The sequence below is a fragment of the Phocoena sinus genome, chromosome 4 (genome assembly GCF_008692025.1).
Source record: "Phocoena sinus isolate mPhoSin1 chromosome 4, mPhoSin1.pri, whole genome shotgun sequence".
Classification (NCBI taxonomy): Eukaryota; Metazoa; Chordata; class Mammalia; order Artiodactyla; family Phocoenidae; genus Phocoena; species Phocoena sinus.
This window is the reverse complement of record NC_045766.1, coordinates 18,964,959-18,984,672: the sequence shown is the minus strand read 5'-3', so window position 1 is coordinate 18,984,672 and position 19,714 is coordinate 18,964,959. Positions and strand designations below refer to the sequence as shown.

General features: G+C 50.2%; 1 protein-coding gene across 16 annotated transcripts in view; it reads left to right on the top strand.

Annotated features, from left to right (window-relative positions):
• Positions 1-12,986, top strand: part of DZIP1L (DAZ interacting zinc finger protein 1 like) — a 47,125-nt gene extending 34,139 nt beyond the window's left edge. For 10 of the 16 annotated variants that reach the window (XM_032630886.1, XM_032630888.1, XM_032630883.1 and 7 more), the window contains 7 exons: positions 177-230; positions 3,423-3,556; positions 5,431-5,626; positions 8,341-8,557; positions 8,974-9,146; positions 10,213-10,352; positions 12,062-12,986. In XM_032630886.1, the coding sequence (XP_032486777.1) occupies positions 177-230; positions 3,423-3,556; positions 5,431-5,626; positions 8,341-8,557; positions 8,974-9,146; positions 10,213-10,352; positions 12,062-12,223 (1,076 nt within the window). In that variant the 3' untranslated portion in view covers positions 12,224-12,986. Of the gene's footprint in view, positions 1-176; positions 231-3,422; positions 3,557-5,430; positions 5,627-8,340; positions 8,558-8,973; positions 9,147-9,358; positions 10,353-12,061 lie in introns of those variants that run through there. The other 6 variants (XM_032630878.1, XM_032630876.1, XR_004349731.1 and 3 more) reach the window with 5 other exon arrangements.
• Positions 12,987-19,714: the final 6,728 nt, after the last annotated feature.

Here is a 19,714-nt window from a genome sequence, read left to right as displayed (position 1 = left end):
TCTGCCTCCAGGGTCCATGGTTGTGACTGCTGCTCCATCCTGCCTCTCTCTGCTAGAGAACCGACTCGAGGGCTTGCCGTGTCTGGCAGGGCACTCACACGCTGTCCCGTGCTTTCCTCTAAGGCGGGGATGGGGTCCAAGGCATTGGAGACACTAACTACTCCTGCTCTCCTCAGGGATCCGCAAGGGCCCGAAAGCTGTGGACACAGAGAAGGACTCTTCCGAGGAAGGTGAGGCTCCCTTTTCTTCCCTGGGGGCTGCGCTCTTCATTGTTTAGCTTGTCCCTGCTTAACGGGATCTGGCTACCTGAGGCTGGGGCATGGGAACTAGGGACGTGAAATCAATATTTCTTAAGCACTTTGTGCTTGCCAGGCACATGACACACAGGTACTAACGTGCAGCCTGCTGGTTCACCCAGGCTCAGAGAGGGTCAGTGACTTTCCCAGAGTCACAGAGCCGGCAGGTGGTGGAGTCAGGATTTGGCGCGGTGTCTGCTGCATAGCCTGTCCCTGGTGCCTGCCCCACCACTTGCCTGGTACTACCCAGAGCAGTGGATGCAGCCTCCCTGCGTGGGCTTCAAATGACCTTTGCGGTTTTATTTTGCATGGCGAGCGTGCTGCAGACAGATCACACGGGACCTAACTGATGTGCAGGAATCAGTTAGGCGCCCTCTGCAGAGCCCTGGGTACCTGCTGCTTTAATTCACTCCCTCTGCCGAGCTCCCAACCAGATGTTTCCAGGGAATGCAAAGGAGGAGAAGTGAAAAAAATAGACTCTCCTGAGAGGGTCAGGAAGAAGGAGCTCCCAGGAAAGGTCAGAGAGCTCACAGCCAACCTGCTGACCAGGCCTGCCTGCCCAGCCAGGCTGTGATGTGACAGTCCCAGAGCGACCCAACAGGTGCACCCAGGAAAGGGTTTTATTGGTGTCACCAAAGAGTTCATCGTGGGGTGTTTTATTTTGTTTTTTAATGTAGTAGTTTACTTTTGAGACAGTAATCTATGCTATTGACCAAAAAAAAAAAAAAAAGGAAGGAAGGAAGGAAGGAAGGGAGAAGGAAAGAAAAGCAAAAGGGTGCACAGTGAGAAGTAGGTCTCCCTCCTGCCGGGCCATCCAGTCTCCGCCCAGAGATTCCATTGTTAATGGTTTGTCACGCACCTTTCCAGAGATACTTGGTGCAAACACAGGCACATAGATGTACGCGTTCTTTTCCTTTTTCCTAAACGGGAGCACAGTGTACATATTTTTCTGTGGTTATTGCTTAATCCCTTTATATAGAGCCGCTGCATTAATTTTTCAGGACTTCACAGTATTCCATTGGATGGATGAACCTAAATTTACCTAATCAGTCCTCTGCTACCTCCCTCCCCACCCAGTGCGTTTAACCTTGGGATACAGTAGCAAAAATTAGAGTTACACAAGCTCCACAGTGGGGATGAACCAAATCCTCCAGTGGGGGCCTAGAGTTCGAAGAGAAGGAGGCTGAGAAGGGCGAGTTAGGGAGATGTCTCCCCACCCCCTCCACGCCCCATCCTGTTGCAGGCGGGACCTAGACCTTTGTCAGGCTGTGCTGTGCTTCTTCACTTGCTGGTCCCAGACCAGTAGAGCAGCATCCCTGGGGAACTTATTAGAAATGTAGAATTTTCAAATTCTCAGCCCCATGCCACACAGACTGAATGAGAACTTCTGGGGCAGGGCCCAGCCATCTCTGTCTGCACCCGCCCTCCAGGGCATTCTGGGACTTGCTCTAGTTTGAGGACCGCTGCGGGGCCCACGGCTCTCTGCAACTGGCTGTACACTAAGAAGCTCCCAGGCTGCTTGCAGCTCCCTGGAGGACCATGCCAGTCCCCTACTACCTAAATCACAACACGCGGTGAGGGGCATCCCAGGCATCAGTAGTACTTAAACCTCCACAGGTGATTTCAACATGCAGCCCAAACTGGGGCTCATGCCCTGTGCAAACTTTATGGAAGAGCGTCAACCCTGAGGGGCAGTGGGGGGCTTGTTAAAACACAGATTGCTGGGATCTACCTCCAGAATTTTTTTTTTTTTTTTGCAGTATGCGGGCCTCTCAGTGTTGTGGCCTCTCCCGTTGCGGAGCACAGGCTCCGGACGCGCAGGCTCAGCGGCCATGGCTTACGGGCCCAGCCGCTCCGCGGCATGTGGGATCTTCCCGGACTGGGGCACGAACCCGCATCCCCTGCATCGGCAGGCGGACTCTCAACCACTGCGCCACCAGGGAAGCCCCTAGCTCCAGAATTTTTGATTCAGTAGGTTGGACTGGGATCTGAGAATCTGCGTTTCTAATAAGTGACAGGTGGTGCCGATGCCGTGGCTCACACTTTGAGAACCGCTGCTCTAGAACAGCTGGTTCTCAGGCATGGCTGTTGTTAGGTCTGGGGAGTTTCACAAATAGATCTTAAGGCCTGGGGCCCACCCTCCGAGATTCTGCTATAATTAGCTTGGGATGGAGCCCAGGTGATTCTGATAGGCAGCCAGGGTTAAGGCCATCGCCTTGACTGTGAGCTCCTTGAGGGTTTTCTTTAGTGTCCTCAGCACTGGCCTGTTCAAGCTCCACATTACTTGTCAGTAAACGTCTACTGAGTGAATCAAAAGGCTGGTCCCTCTGTAACCACAGTGGCCCCCGGCATTGGACCTGAAGGGCACTTCTGGGAGGCCTTCCCTGACTCACCCGGGATGGCCCCTTTGTAGCAGTTATCACATTTTATTGTAATTGCTTATCTTGTTACCCGCTGGGTCGGTATTTCTCAAGGTGCAGCCTGTGGCTCACCTCCATCAGAATCATCTGGGCAAGTTAAAATGCAGATTCCAGGGCCCTTCCCCAGACCTATGGCATCAGACTCTCTGGAGGATGGGGCCAGGGAATGTACACTTTAAACCCAGGCAATTCTGATGTATGTAATTGGAGGGAGAACGCCTGATTTAGGCAGTAAACAAGGGGAGCAGGGAGCTATCTGTCCACCATATGTATATGTATACATACATCATGCATGTAAGCCAAATCATTATGTTGTACATCTTAGACTTATACAGTGCTGTATGTCAGTTATAGCTCAATGAAGCTGGGGCGGGGGCGGGGGGCGTGAAGACCAGAGCCCAGGGAACAAACTGCTGTCAGGCCTCAACTGTGAGTCAAAAGCCTGAGATCTCTCAGTTAACCTGGGACAGGACTGAGCCAGATCTTGAAGGTCCAGACCGGCAGGGGATGAGGATCCTGAAGGTGGGTCGGGGGTCTGCAGCAGTGGTTCCCAGGAGGAGAAGGACCCGGGGATGGACACTCAGAGGGGATTGGTGGCCCTGGGTGCACAGGCTGGAGACCAGGATCCCTGGCTGGGTGTGGTGTGGCTTTGGGAGTAGAGGTTTCGGGCATCCAGGCTGACCTTGGTGGTCGTCTTGTGCTGCAGAGCTGGAGGACTCTGGCAGTGGACAGCAGAAGGTGCTGGCAGCTCTCAGTCGAAACCCCACCTTGCTGAAGCAGTTCAGGCCAGTCCTGGAGGACACCCTGGAGGAGAAGCTGGAAAGCATGGGGATAAAGCGAGTGAGTTCCAGGGCCGGTACCTACCGTTTAGACACAGGGCATTCTTGAACCGACAAGGGGTCGATTGTTCTTTACGTGGTAAGCTGATTCATCTTATTTGTTCCAGTGGGGCACCTTTGGTATCCAGGAATATAAACCTGCACAGCTGACACTGTGGTCGCTTCTCTGTTTCCTCCAGTGGCTTCCTGAGATGTCACCCTGTGTCCTGACTTCTCCGTGCTCTCCACTCATTGGCTACTTTCTTCTGCGTCTCTGTTTTGTTGTTGTTGCTCACGTACTCGAGGAATATTTACTGAGCACCTTTGTGCTAAGTAGTGTACTAGATGCTGAGAATACAGTGATGAGTTAGACAGAACTGGTCATTGTTTTCACCGAGTTTACAAATGGTAGGGAACTCAGGTATTAAACAGTGATTGTCCAGAAATTTAATAACTTACCATTGTGAGAAATAACTCTGCAAGAGAGGTATTGGATGCTATAGGAATGAATAATAAGGGGATGTGCCTTAGCTTGAAGGTCCAGGTGTGACGGTGGACAATACGTGGATATTACTTTGACAGATTACTCCTCTCCAACTGGATAGAGTCTCAGTGGAACTATCAAACAAGATGTCCCATCTTCTCCTGCACAAAGGGACTATATGTACCCCAAAGGACTGTGTCTCTGTTTCTGACAGAGGGAATTTAATTGGCTCAGTGTGGCCTTTGGAGGGGCCCCTTGGGTGAAGTGTCCATCATCGGTGGCACACGTGGCCATGCCCACTCAGCAGGTGGCTGTGGGTGGAGCAGGCTCTGAACATTCTGGTACAAATTAGCATTTGAACACCATTGTCCCTACATGCCCGTGTTCAACCAGAGTATGCATATTATCGTGAAAGGCATTATTTTTGGCTGTGTTGGGTCTTCATTGCTGTACGCGGGCTTTTTCTAGCTGCGGTATGCGGGCTTCTCATTGCAGTGTCTTCTCTTATTGCAGAGCACGGGCTCTAGGCACACGGGATTCAGTAGTTGTGGCACGTGAGCTCAGTAGTTGTGGCTCGCAGGCTCAGCAGTTGTGGCTCACGGGCTCTAGAGCGCAGGCTCAGTAGCTGCAGTGCATGAGCTTATTAGTTGCTCCGCGGCATGTGGGATCTTCCCAGACCAGGGCTCAAACCCGTGTCCCCTGCATTGGCAGGTGGATTCTCAACCACTGCGCCACCGGGGAAGCCCAGTGACATCTATTATTAAAAAACACATCTTGTTATCAAAGAAGCTGAGCATCGCATCATTGAGAATTCCAAAAAAAAAAAAACAACAACAACAGACACCTAGGTTTAATGTAGCAAGGATGCCCCCTAATCACTGACTGTTTTCAACTACTGCTCTATCTAACTCTGGCCTTATGTTCAGACTTGATTAAACCAGTTCTTTCTAATCTTAAATGATTTCTCATGGGCTCTAGGTGGATGTCAAAAGCCCAAGCAAGTTCCAGTAGGTTTTGGAAGGGTGCCTGGCTTTGTTTTTTTGCAGTTGATGTTTTCAAATCTTGTTAGCCACGGAGGACAATGTGTCCAGCATAACGATAGTGCATAGGGGTACAAAAAGGAGCAAGCCATGGTCTCCCCACTGTAGGATTCGGTCGGGTGGTGGAGAGGCATGTCCCACCTAAGCCTGTATGCTTGATGTCGATGGACTGGTGCGTAGCCCCTTTGCACCATCCTGCTGTGTGTGCTTTGCTGGGGCCCCCAGGTCCTGCTCGCCCTGCTCTAATGCTCAGCTCCTCTCCCAGAAGCACCGGCCCTGATCCCAGTGACTCCCAGGCCAGCAAAAGCTTTGAGAGGCTTAGGGAAGGAGAAGGGGAGCCCATCTCCAGAGGGAACCTCTGTGGTCTTCCAGGACGCAAAGGGAATCCCTGCTCACACCCTCCGACACCTGGAGTCCCTCCTGCGAACCCAGCGGGAGCAGAAGGCGGGGAGGTTTTCTGAATTTCTGAGTCTGAGGGAGAAGCTCATCAAGGAAGCCAGCAGCAGAGTGAAGGAGGAGAGACAGTGGAACAGGGCCCCGGTGTCCCAGCCAGACGGCGAGGCTCCAGGTGAGCTGGCGAGTGGGCTTGCTCGGGGCTGTGACCTGCGAGGGTGCAGGCTTGTTTGCGTATAAGGGGGTGCGTAATCCCCCCCCGTCCACATCCAGGGCTTTGCTCTGAAGGGCCAGACGACAGGGTCCTCCCAGGTGTCTGAGTCCAAAAGTCTTCTGCTGGAAAAACAGAGTCTGTGGATGGGGTGGGGTGGGCACCAGAATCCCTCGGGGAAGCAGAGGAGAGCCAGGACCAGAGCTGTGCTCAGCCCTGAGCTGGCCCTGCTCCGACGCGCTGCCCCCTTCAGCAGCTTAGCTCTGCAGTGTTTTACTTGCTTGGATCACAAGTTGAGCTTTGCCGCAACAGAGAGCAGCCCATTCTGTTTGTGGCTCTATAAACCAGGCCTGTCAGCACAGAGGCTGCAGGTGGAGGCAAGGATCTATCAAATGAATACTCGGCTCTGGGGCAGTGGTTGGGACAGTTTGGCAGGTGGACAAGTCCTCAGAACTCAGATGTCTCCTGGGCTGGGTCCAGCCGCTGCTTTGTCCCTGGAATTTGTGATATTGAAAGGCCCTGTGGGTCTTGTGGAGGACTGAAGTATGTGGGCGAGGACCCTCTGCGCTCTGTCCTCAGGGCACTCAGGGAGCAAGGGAACTGTGTTCTTTGGCTCAGGAGCCCCCACCTCTAGATTCAGATCCACAGGCCGGGTGATGCCCCAGCTCCTTTCGGTCATGGACGTGTGCAGCCAGAGGAACATCGCTTCTGCTGTCTCCTTGTGTCCAGGCAGGCCCCAACCTGAGCTCTGTATGCAAAGGAAGTTTCCAGAGTGTGGTCCACCCATCGCTGGTGGCTTTGAGGGTTGATTTTAGTTGGTACGTGAATCAATAATTTCAAGATTTAATCTTTATTTTTCTTCATGTACATTGGAAAAATATTACTAACATAGCAATCCTGAGAGCTCATGAAAATTATTACTTGCATAAGTATGAAGTGGGTACTTTATGTTTAAAAGTGGTGTCATTTTATATAAAAATGTTAAATAGAGAACAGGACAGTTCCTTTGAGAATATGGTGAAAATTGTGTCGATGATCTGGGTAACTCTGTTGTATTTGGTTTAAATTTCTGGCCTTAAAAGCTCTAAGGAAAGGACAGTTTTTAGTCTTGTACAGAAATCTCAGAGTGAAGGGTGTTTGTCCTGGCTGCTAACCTGCCTTTCACATAACCCTCTGCCTCAAATGCTCACTCATTCCTAATTTGTTTAATTGAGTGCAGTATTTATTGAGGTTGACCTGGGCTGGGGCCGGCTCCCTTAGCTGGAAACCAGCCAGGACTAGGTGATGTGACAGGGCCAAGCACAGGCTGGGGCAGCTCGGAGAGGGGACGGGCCCCGAAGGAGGGTGAATGGAAGCCCCCTCTGAGTCCTGGTTTCCAAAAGAAGAGAAAGTTTTCTTGCTCTTCAAGGTGCTACCCTCCCCTCCAGTGCTTGGTCCCAGAGCCTGCAGTGGGAACCTCCCCTGGCCCCCACCTTCTGTCTCCGCTTCCCTGGCCTTGGGTCCTGCCTTCTCCAGGGCCCATCACTGACCTGTGAGATGAACACTGTTCTCTCGGCATTTTGTAGGCTTCCGTCCAGCTCTGCACCCACGTGTTCTCTTTCTAGGCCCCATGAGTGCTGTACGAAAGCTCACCTCCTGTCTCTGCTCAGAGTATGCCTCTTTTGTTTTGGGGCAAAGCTGCGGGGTGCAGCCAAGGCAGTGGCAAGAGCCCTAGATTTGGGATGACTGATGACCTGGGTTTGCATCTGCCGCTGACTTCCATGGAATCGTGGGTCTTGAGTGTTCCCGAATCCCTGGAAGCCTGCCTGGGGCTAAATGGATGTTGGGTGTAAAGTGCTTAGCTTGGTCTGCGCATAGTAACTGTAGCTGTTGTTATTTTCCCTCAGCAAGTTCACCCTCCTTTCAGTTTACTCTTTCCTAGAAACCCCACTTCTGTGTAAGTGCATTCTCCGAGAGCTGTGCATTTTGAACCGTCTTTTCGAACTGTGAACTACAGTAAGAAATGCATTTTATGCTGTGGCTCAGTCCACACGTAAGGGTTTGATGAAACAGTACTTACTCGGACTCCCTGTGATGCACTTTCTCTCCTCGTCTCTTCCCATAAAAAAACTGCCAATCCTGCATTACTGCCCGCCCCTTGTGATTCGCTAACTGGAGGGGCTGTATCTAATTGCCTGCCTTAAGCACTCCTGCACAAGCTGAGTTCTGGGAGGCGGGTGTGTGGATCTCGATGGGCCAGGTGGTCCACCGGCGCCCTCTGGTGGCAGCAGAGCCTTCCTGCAGGGCTGCCTGCACTCCAGCAGCAGCCACTTGGGTTGGGTAGAGAGGGGAGTAGGTGGCCTTGGCGAGGCCAGCTTCTACGATTGTGTCGGGGGAGCTGCAGACATGTTGGACCCTCTTCAGACCTTCTGCCTCCCGCGGGTCTCCCGAAACGATGCCATAACCCTGGAACACCAGTTGCTCTCTTGGTCTCTGATGAAACCGTGGGTCCCGGCCCCAGGTCTGGCCAGCAGCAGGACCCCTGGGGTGGGGGAAATTATTAAGTCCGCTGTGATTATGACGGTACTCTGCACAGAGTGACTTGCCCAGTTCCCGTGTGTGGAGCCTCTTTCTGCTTCTCTCAGGCTCGAGGGCCCAGATGGGTATGCTCTGAAACTCACTCTTACCTGTGTTTCTAGTCAAAAGCCAGCAGAGCACACCGGTCACCAAAGAGGCCCAGACAAAGGCCAGGACCCTGCACGTGGCACAGTCATCCAAGCCGGCAGAGTCCCCCGTGTCACCTCTTCAGAGCCGCGGCAGCCATGGCCCGGGCCTGGCCCAGGGGCCCACCCCTACTCCTGGCTCCAGAGCGCCTGGACCCTCCAGCACCCCGCCTCCCCTGGGGCCCGGGCTGAGGTGAGCCAGGCTCTGCGCTCTCCCTTGGTCTGTGGTGTGGCTCCCGCGCTGTCGTGGGCCCCCCACAGCCTTCTGCAGACAGGGGAGGGGCAGAGGCAGAAGTGAACAGGAAGGGCCTCAGGTGCGGTCCAGCCCTACCTCCCATGAAGAGACCGGGGTCCTTTGCTCCCAGCCAGGACACACCTACCCTCCCCTTACTCACCTGTCCCCAAGCCTCGGTTGCCACACTGGGTCTTCATCTGCTCACGGAGGAGCTGGTGTGGCTGCCACTCTCCAGATGACTCCTGGCTGGTGTCTGGGCCCAGGGAGGGAGCAGGGCTGGCTCTGGGCAAACCAGACAAGCTTGCAAGTGGTGAAGTGTGGTGTTGAACGTCCTCCTTCTGGCCCACACATCGCCCGTTTCTTCTTTTCCTCAGCAGTACGCCCCCGTTCAGTTCTGAAGAGGCCTCGGAGGCAGATACCGGCTCTCATGCGTCCCTCCAGCCCCCGAGAGTTCCTTCGAGGATGGGGCCCCGGCCGCAGGATGACTCAGACTGGTCTGACACCGAGACCTCGGAGGGGAGCGCCCAGACACCTGGCAAGAGCTCAGGTGCGCTGGCTTCCTCAGGAGAGGAAGGTTTCTTATAAAAATGTTAAGAGGCTTGTAGCTTCTGGCTTCAGTTGCATTTTCTAGCCAAAGATGAAAGAATATGGAACTTTTGTCTTTCCAAAGTCAGTAAGTGGAAGCGCTGGGGTGTAAGCCCAGCTCTATCTGCCAAGTCCAGTGTCCATGGATTCTGCAGTACTTCATCTTGTCCACAGTGTGTTCCAAGCCTGCCAATCCATCGACCACTAGAACCAGATCTCTGGAGAAGTACTGACGACCTGCCAGGCGAGATGATAGGGTGTAAACATCTAGGAACCGGGAATCTGGAGTCCTCGGACACGCTTCAGCCTCTGTCACTTGCTCCCTGCGTGTGCTTGTGTGAAGGGTTTCGGTTCCTTTGTTGTAAAATGAGGTTTCCGGACAAGATGGGTAATGAGGGGCGAGGTACACATTAGGCCCTTAACAAACAGTTTTTGAATGAATCAATGAGCCGAGGGCTGTCGTAGCTCCGGACCTCTGCTCAGGCCCCAGATGTTTGAATCCTGGAAGTCCGTGGCTAGCTCCCTGCTTCTTGGCCGGTCCTGAGGTCTGGACACCCACCTTGCTCTCCCAACGTCACCAGAGTCCGTTGATGACGCAGTCACTGCTTAGCCCCCTTCTTGCGTGGAGATCACAGAAAGCGTGTCTGGCCCGCAGCCCTCCTGTGCGAATTTATATCGATGATATTTCTTCGTTTCTCTGTGAAGGTGTTGGAGGAGGAACTGCACGTTGGTCTTGCAGTTCATGTACCAACTGAGCAGGGATTCCTCCCGGCCTCCCGTGGAGAGGGAAGGGCAGCTTCCTAAGCCTGTGTAGCCAGCCGTGTCCTTAAGTGCACAGTACGCTTACAGGATGTTCCAAGCACACGCCGGCCTCGGCCTCTCTCTCTCGGCCCCTCTTGTACTGTTTCTGCCCTTCCTTCTTCCTCTTGACCCTTTTCCACGCTCCCTTTATCCACACCAGGGCTTGGATGTGACCCATAAGGATGATGCATTCAGACTCCGGGCTTTTCCCCTTGATTGCCTTCCAGGAACACTGGTGCGGTCGATGGTCAGGAATCATGAGATGCAGCTGGGGGCTTCGACCAAGAAACCTGCTGGAGAGGTCAGTCTATTCTGCAAGCCCAATGCCGGGCCACAGAGGGCTGCTGTGCCAGGAGGGAAGCCCCAGGTAGGCTGTAGGACCTTGGAGGCTGCCCTGCAATTCCCTACAGAGCCAGCTCTGAGTTTGGGGGCCTGAGGGAGGGCCCAGCGAGCGTCAGCCTGGGCCCTGGTGTGACACTGCGGGTGACTTCACTGTCTCCTCTGCCCTTGCACAGGTAGAGCGATGGCCACTTTCCAGTGCTTGTTGTTTCATTAAACGAACAACCGCTCAGTGGGTTGTGTCTCCGGGCCGCACACGCTCCCACTTCCTGCCTCTGATAGAGCCTGGACCCAGCTCTGTGTCTGGCTTCCGGCAGTAGCTGCTCTCTTCCGGCTCCGCCTCACCCCACAGCCAACCCCTCCCCCTTCCTTCATGCCCGAGGACCCCAGCGCGAGGCTGTGTGCAGAGCAGATTTCTTCACAGGGCGGGGTGTTGGAGTAGCATCACACAGTACGTCAGAGTAGGTCACAGCACACAAGGGGGATATTTAGGCTAAATATTCAAGGCCATTTCTCATCACTAAGAATGTCTCGATGGCCTTGCCTCTCTCAGGCTCCCGCTGCCATCAGATTTAGAACTCAGATGCTCAGCCTTCCAGACCATTCCCGTCAGGACGTCCTCTTCGCTGCCCACCCCCCATCAGGGAACAACTTCCATATTCCTGTTGCTGTCTTAGGCAGAAACATTTTGCACTCTTATTACTTTACACTCCTTTCTCAATCAAGAAGATGCATCCTGGGATGCTATTGCCCTAAAATCCAGAAGGAGTGGGCCATCACTTTTTGGTTCTCCCTAGCATACTCCCCCAACCCCAAATACCTGCCTTGTACTACGTAACATGTTTGGTTTATTATGCAGCCCATGTGTGTTTGAGAGTAATGAGTCTAAAGGATTTAAAAAGTATTCATCCCTTTTCCCATGTTGTGAAAGAACACTGACAGCCCTAAGCAGGTTGAGGCACTGCTCAGAGCCTGCTTGCCGCCCCCGGGCCCTGCTGGTTTCTGATTGGTTGGCCTTACATTCCAGGCAAATGACCTGGGCACTGAGAGCTCTGGGGGGATGACCGTGGCTCTGGTTCCAGGACAGCCTGGGACCTTGGCCCATTCTGGGCTCCTCAGTTGGCCCCAGCGCAGACCCTTTCCAGGCCGAAAGATTCCTGGCACTTCGAGTTCCCCTCACGCTCCTATGGTCAGAGTGTTTCCCAGCCCCTAGACAAGAAGTCTGTGGCGGGTGGGTTGGGCGTGTTAGCCCCTGGTGCATCAGCTCAGGAATTTGGAGAAGTTGAGGCTCTAGGCTTCTAGATCCATCACTGCGGGCAGTTAAAAAGTCTGGACGAAGTTTAAATTACAACAAGAGCAACCTGCTCTGCCACAGGCCTCTCCAAGGAGCTTGCCTTGGTGTGGCCAGTGGAATTTCAGGGGTGTTTGCGTTGCTGTGACCCCAGGTCTCTGAAGCAGGTTCTCAGGGGAATGAGAAGGCAGGAGGAGAAGCATCCCTCTCCTGCTTTCTTCCAAATCCGCATTTTGTCCCCATGTCCGTCCTGCACATCCATCCTCTCTTGTCAGATGCATTTTCTTCGCCCCCTCCCCTCCCTGCATCCTCTCTTGTCAGATGCATTTTCTTCTCCCCCTCCCCTCCCTCCATCCTCTCTTGTCAGATGCATTTTCTTCTCCCCCTCCCCTCCCTCCATCCCCCCTTGTCAGATGCATTTTCTTCTCCCCCTCCCCTCCCTGCAGCTTTCTGAAGATGAGAGTGACTTGGAGACCTCTTCCTTGGAAGATCTCCCCCAGGACGTGATCCAGAGAGAGAAACCAAAGCCCTTGTCTCGCTCGAAGCTCCCAGAGAAGATTGGTGCCAGCTCCTGGAGCCCTGGTCAGCCCAGGGCCCCTGGCTGGTGATCCTGTCCCAGAGCCTGGCGGCCAGAGGACCAGCCTCGTCGCCCAGCGGGGTGGGGCTGGCTCACGGTCCCCCCCCCCCACCGCAACAGATGGGGCTGCTGGGCCTCTTGTCGTCACCAGTAACCGAGAGGTCTTCTCCCCTGGAGAGAAGCAGAGCAGAAGATGGATATGATCTCTCCCGCCCCCTGTGAGGGGCCCTGGCAGTGCCCCTGGGTCCCAGGGCTTGAGAAAGGGTTGTAACAGGACCTCAGAGGAGCATCCTTCCTCCACCTCCATGTTCACTCCAGACTGAAAGGAAACACCTGGTCTCTAGTCCGGAGTGTTTTGTAAACCTGCAGAAACGCTGTAGAGATGGGTCTTTTATGGGGTCCTTTTGGGGACTTATGCCTGAGCCAGTCATTCACTGATTGACCCAAAGCCATTTACTGAGGTCCTCCAGCCTCTGACTGCTGAGTTGGGGTAGAGGCAGAGATGGGGGGTGAAAAGTACAGGGTCATAATCTGTTGACAGAGATGAGGATGCTATGGGAGCGCAGACAGAGCCTCCCAGTGCAGCCTGGGGTGACCTTGGAGAGCTTCCCAGAGCTGATGTCTGGCAGGGCCTGCTCGTGGGTGGGAGGGAAGGAGGGCCTCATATCCCCAAAGAACCACAAATTAAATTTTTGATATTATTTCTAAAATTAGGTTATGTATATAACTACTTTTTTTTAAAATTTGAAAAGCTTTAATTTATTATATGTAAACCTTTAAATACAGTACAATGTTTCTCACTCTCTGGTATTTCTTCCTGTTTTGGGCACTTTAGCAGGGGCTGGGTGGGGGCTGGAGACATCTGTACCCCAACTGTGTCAGTTTAGGGCCTTTGGGGTGCAGTTGCCAAGATGGAGATAGGATTGCAGTCGGTTTGCTGGGGAGTCACACCGGCGGAAGAAGCCGGATCGGGCAGGGAAAGCGCTCACGTGTAATGCAGGTCTGACCCCTGTGGGAGAAGGGAGAGCGGGAAGCAGGAGTGGGGAGAGGGGAGCCCCAGACCGCCTTGCGGCTGACATCTCCACCAACCCTGTGGGAGCTCCAGAGCAGGCACTGCCCACCAGGGAGTCCCCACTGGGCAGGAATGGCCAGGACCTCGTGCCCCCAGCCAGCTTGGCCATTGACTGGGGTGCCCAGGCGAGTGAGACCTAGTTGAACAGCCACTGTTTTCCCTAAAGGGAAACCCAGCCGTGCACCTCCAGGCCTCACGAGTAGAGGGAATAGCGTGATGAACCCACGTTCCCAACACCCAACTTCAACCATTGTCCACTCAGCTCGTGGCCAGTCTTGCGTCACCTATCTCTCCCCACTACCTCGGGTCTGTCCCTCTCCCCAGCCCTCCATCCAGGCTTCTTTTGACCTCTGCGTGGTCCTGATACCTGGGCTAAGCCCTGAAGTTCTAGCAAGAGGAACCAGGGAAAGTGAGGAGGGAAGGCACTGCAGAGGGCAAAGGGGATCTGGGGCAAAGGAGGCTTGGGGGTATCATGGTGCCAGGCTGTTCAGTGAGGCCAGAGGCTAGCTTATGAAGGGCCTTACGTGGGACTCGGGTCAGCCCACCCCTTAGCTCCTGGGGAGTAAGTTCCCTTTGTGGATCTCATACGTTTTTTTTTTTTTTTACTTTTTTTGAGGTGCACAGGCCTCTCACTGTTGTGGCCTCTCCCGTTGCGGAGCACAGGCTCCGGACGCGCAGGCTCAGCGGCCATGGCTCACGGGCCCAGCCGCTCCACGGCATGTGGGATCTTCCCAGACTGGGGCACGAACCCGTGTCCCCTGCGTCGGCAGGCGGACTCTCAACCACTGCGCCACCAGGGAAGCCCTGGATCTCATACCTTTGAGCAGCTGAGAAGGTGTACAACCAGGATCTCAGTGGCAAGTGAGGAGGGGAAGGGACAGTGAGTGGGGAGTGGTGGGGGCAGTTCATCCCTCTCGCAGAGTTCTGCCGACAAAGTTATGCTTTCTTATTCACAGGCTTTGGGCAAGGAAGGTGTAAAAAGGTGCTTGTGGGGTCCCTCGCCACATTCTGGTTTCCTGTAGCTCTGAGTGCACTACCGTTGCCGGTCCCCCACATCACAATGCGCTCTGGGACCTCTGCTTTTCGGCCTCAGGGTTGTCTCTGGTGGGAGGTTGCACAGGCTACTTGCAGGTACAGCCTGCTAATGCTGGAGAGCTGTCTCTACCAGGGCAGCCCACACCCAAGGTGGAGTGGGAGTTGGTGAGTAATCGCTCCAGCCTTCCCATGCTTTGGTGGGACAGTTCTGAGGTTAATTCTGCAGTTTCTCAAAGTCCCCAGGGGGAGTGAATCCCAGTCTCCTGCAACAGTTACAATTTAGTAACACACCCTTTATTGGCCTTTCTCCCTCTGGTTTCATTTTTCTCACCCTCTCGCTTCCGCTTCTTGGGAGCATCTCTGAAATAAATAAAACCTGTACCCAAGTCCTTGCCTCAGGTTCCGCTTTCAGGGGGACCCAAGTGAAATAGATGTGAGTACCCATGTCTTTTGCATGTGCTTACACATGCTAGTGATAATCACCTGTACAGAATGACTCTGTTCTTGAATGTACATTATCAAGTTCTATGTCCCCAAATGTGTTTCTCTATCTACTCTGGAGACTCACATATTAGTTTCGCATTTCTATGCTGTTTACCCCTCCCTACTTTCAAATACATTAAACTTTTTGGGGGGCAAGATTTATAAGAACTTTGCAACATATGTGTATTAGGGTTCTCCAGAAAAACAGAAGCAATAGGATATAGATATAGGTTCAGATATACATATAGATATATGAAGAGGATATTTATTACAGGAATTGGTTCATGCAGTTATAGAGGCCGAGAAGTCCCATGATCTGGTGTCTGCAGGCTGGAGAACCAGGAAAGCTTCTCAGTCTTGGAGGGTGAAGGCCTGAGAACCAGGAATTACAAGTCTCAAGGGCAGAAGATGGACGTCCCAGCTCAAGAAGAGAGAGCTAAATCGTCCTTTATCCTTCCTCTGCCTTTTCATTCTATTTGGGCTCTCAATGGATTGGATGATGCCCAGCCAGGCTGGTGAGGGTGGAATTTCTTTGCTCAGTCTACTGATTCAAATGCTAATCTCTTCCGGAAGCACCCTGAGAGACACACCCAAAAATAAAGTTTTCCCAGCTATCTGGGCATCCCTTAGCCTAGTCAAGTTGACCCTGATGTAAAATTAACCATCACAATATGTAACATAGTAAATTATTTTAAAATTATCCAAGCAGTAAGCTTGATGTAGAAAAATTAGAAAACACAGATAAAAAGAAAAATAAATTTGAATAACCCCCAAATCCAGAGTCAACTACTAGGTATGCATGCACTGATTAAAAACATACATATGTCTCCTTCCTAGAGTTCAACTATATTAATTCTTCTCTAACTTGATTTTCCTTCTTGAAAATAGATTATAAATGTCCTTACATCAATACGCATGTATCAACATAATTATATTTAATGGTCACATAGTATCACAAGGTAAAGATTACAAAAATTTATTTAGCCAAGCTTTCCTACGTTGGGCCTTTGATAAATCATGGAATGATAAACAAATGTGTATATACATCTTTGTGAGCTTAAGAAAGATTTCCTTAGGATAAGGACTTAGGATAAGTCTTAATTTCCTTAGGATAAGGATAAGGATAAGTGAGGTTGCAGGACCAACATTGTAATGAAAGCCAGCACTATATGCCAGGCACTGGTCCAAGTTTCTCACGAATATTCACTGACTGAGGGCTTGCCTGGCGGTCCAGTGGTTAAGACTCTGAGCTTCCACTGTAGGGGACACGGTTTCCATCCCTGGTCGGGGAACTAAGATCCTGCATGCCATGTGGTGCGGCCACACACACACACACGCAAAATTCACTGATTGAACCTGACAGTAACTCTTTGAGGAGGTGCTGCTATTACAGTCATTTTAGGACTAGGACGTGAGACACAGAGCAGTTAAACTTGCTTTGAGTCCTGTCTCCAGTAAACGGTATGACTGAGATCTGACCTGGCCAGCTGGCTCTGGAGCCCTGGCTCCTCACCATGTATTTTTTTTTCATATATATTTTTTCTTTTCTATTTCTCTTCTCTTCTTTTTGTTTTTAATTAATTAATTAATTAATTTTTGGCTGCATTGGGTCTTCGTTGCTGAGCGTGGGCTTTCTCTAGCTGCGGCGAGTGGGGGCTACTCTTTGTGGCGGAGCACGGGCTCTAGGCACGAGGGCTTCAGTAGTTGTGGCCCATGGGCTCAGTAGTTGTGGCTCACGGGCTCTAGAGCGCAGGCTCAGTAGTTGTGGCGCATGGGCTTAGTTGCTCCGTGGCATGTGGGATCTTCCCGGACCAGGGCTTGAACCCGTGTGCCCTGCATTGGCAGGCGGATTCTTAACCACTGCACTACCAGGGAAGTCCCTCACCATGTATTTAGCGGGATTTTCATTACATAAACACTCTCCAGAGAACCTGAGCCACTGAGTCTAGCGTTTGGGGTGCTCCTTTTCGCATTTCCTTGCCACCAGGGGGTATCATTCATCTCTAAATGTTTGGACAGTGTGATAGAGGAAAAACGAAACCTCACCTTTTAAAAAATTTACATTTTTTAGTTTTCTTCTAAGACAGGATTTCTTTTTTCATTTTCCTATCAATTATTTCTATTTCTTCTTTTATAAATTGCCCGATTATATTCTTAGTGCTTTTTATTGGTCAGTTGATGTAATTAACTTTTCCTTGTCATTTTTTTCTTTATCTTAAAAAAATATTTATTTCTTTGTTTGTTTATTTTGGCTGTGCTGGGTCTTTGTTGCAGCACACGAGACCTTTTTAGTTGTGGCATGCAGGCTTCTTAGTTGCGGCATGCGAACTCTTAGTTGTGGCATGCATGTGAGATCTAGTTCCCCGACTAGGGATCAAACCCAGGGCCCCTGCATTGGGAGCGTGGAGTCTTACCCACTGGACTACCAGGGAATTCCCTCTTTATCTTTTTATTATGGAAAATTTCAAGCATATATAAAAATAGTGAGAATGTATAATGGCCTTGATGTCCTCATGGCTCAGCTTTAACAATTATCAACACGTGAAGACTCTTATTTCCTGCAAACCTCTTGCCAACCTCCTCCTGAATAATCATATTATTATATCTACAGATATTTCCATATGTATCTCTAAAGTATAGTTCCTTTTCAAAATAACCACTTTACCACCACCACTAAAACAAAACTCAGTAATATCTTCTAAACGTCATCCAATGTCTGTTGTATTCACGTGTCCTCTCTTTTCCTATACATGTTTATGTCTCTTTTAATCCATAGATTTCATTTCCACTTTCCCCTTCCTTCCTTCCCTCCCTCCCTCCTTTTCTCCCTCACAGTCCTTACTATTTTTTTTGTTGCTAAAGAAATTTGGTTATTTGCCTTGGAGAATTCCCCTGGTCTCAATTTTGCTGACTGCATTACTGTGATGGTGTTTAATGCATTCCTCTTTCCCCTGAACTATCTGTAAATTGTAGTTAGATCTAAATACTTGATCGGGGTCCACTTTTTTGATTTTTCGATTCTTTTTTGACAAAACACTTCGTAGGTGGCACTGTGCACTTCCAGCAACAGGCACATAACATCTGGTTCCCTCTTTTTATGGTGTTGATGATTGCATTGATGATATATTGAAGATCATTACCTAAATCCATCTATTAATGATGGATTTCCAAAATTATGATAGTCTATCATTCCTTTGGCATTTACTAGCTGGGACACTTCTGTAAGGAGAAATTCCCCAAATACAGCTGTCTGGTTGCCTTAAGATACAGTTTATATAGGTAAGGAAGCTAAGGGTTTGACTCTTTCCCCTTTCAAAATAATGAGATGGTTTCCTTCTATACTCCATGGGAACCGTATGAACTCATACATTTAAATATATTTGATCTGTTGAAATTGATTGTGATTGTTATCCTTATTGATGTTGAACTCATCGTCTTTGGCCAATGGGTGCTTCTTGCTGTTGGTTCCTGACCTTAGCAGTCTGATAGCTTCCTTGCTATCTGTTATGAAAGAAGATGCAGGCTCATAGCATACATTTCCTGCCTCAGACCTGAAATTAGTAATTTCTCCGGGGAAATCCTGGTTTCTTTTAGAGGAAGAAGATATTTACAGATACAACCTGGGTGCTGTGGGGTCCTGATTACCACTGGTATTGTCATTACTTCTAAGTGCTTTCAGTGGACAGAGACAGGAAATACCAGTAAGAAAATGTATTACAAGTTCCTACTGATACTTCCCATTCAAATTCAGGACTACAGGATTTTTACTTTATTTCATTGATTTAATATCTATTTGTATCTCTTTTCTTCCACTCCAAGAGTCTTGGCTCTGAACAGCACGATCTCAGTCTTAGAATAGCAACACCAACTTTATTGTCCACAATATGAATATTAAAAACAGTTTAAAATTTATTACTGCTATATTTTGGAGTTTTGGGGTCCTGAGGGTGTATCCCACTAGGGATGCCCAGTCAAATTACTATTTTTTTTTTTTTTTTTTTTTTGTGGTACGCGGGCCTCTCACTGTTGTGGCCTCTCCCGTTGCGGAACACAGCCTCCGGACGCGCAGGCTCAGCGGCCATGGCTCACGGGCCCAGCCGCTCCGCGGCATGTGGGGTCCTCCCGGACCGGCACACGAACCCGCGTCCCCTGCATCGGCAGGCGGACTCTCAACCACTGCGCCACCAGGGAAGCCCCAAATTACTATGTTTTAAAATCACTTCCAATAGTTTCTCGCTGTGGTTATGCTACTGAATGGCTGTATAATTAATTTGGTTTGCTTCTTCGTTTTACTTTTTATTTTTAGAGATAGCATTTTTATTATTTAATTTGCTTCATATTGCTTTTATATATACATATTGCTAATATATAACATGTAAATATATTAAAATTTTATATAATTATATAAATAAGACTTTATATATATTGAAAATATTAATCCATTGTCATACTGCTATTTTTTGTCTTTTAATTCTGTTTATAGGTTCCTTCCCACAGAGAGATTTTTAAGTTTTTATATGTCTAACTGACATTTTCCTTTATAATGTCTGCCTTTAGTGGTTGTCAGCATCAGAAAGGCTTTTTTCATGCCAATATTCATACAATTTCATCTATATTTTCTTTTACTTCTGTTAAAAAATTTAAAATGTGAATACTTAATCTATCTGGACTTTGTGGGGGGAGGGTGTTAGCTGTGAGTTAGGGATGGTACTTATTTTTTTCCAAACAGTTAGCCAGTGGTCTCACCATCATTATTTGACAATTTATCCTTTCTTCAGTTTTGAAAATATCCCCTTTATCAGATGTAAATTATTGTATGTGCTTGGATCTGTTTCTGGACTTTTTATTTATTCCATTAATCTGACAGTTCTGTCACTGGAATCGCACTGCTCTTAATCATTAAAATTTATCACCCAGCAGGATGCAAATACC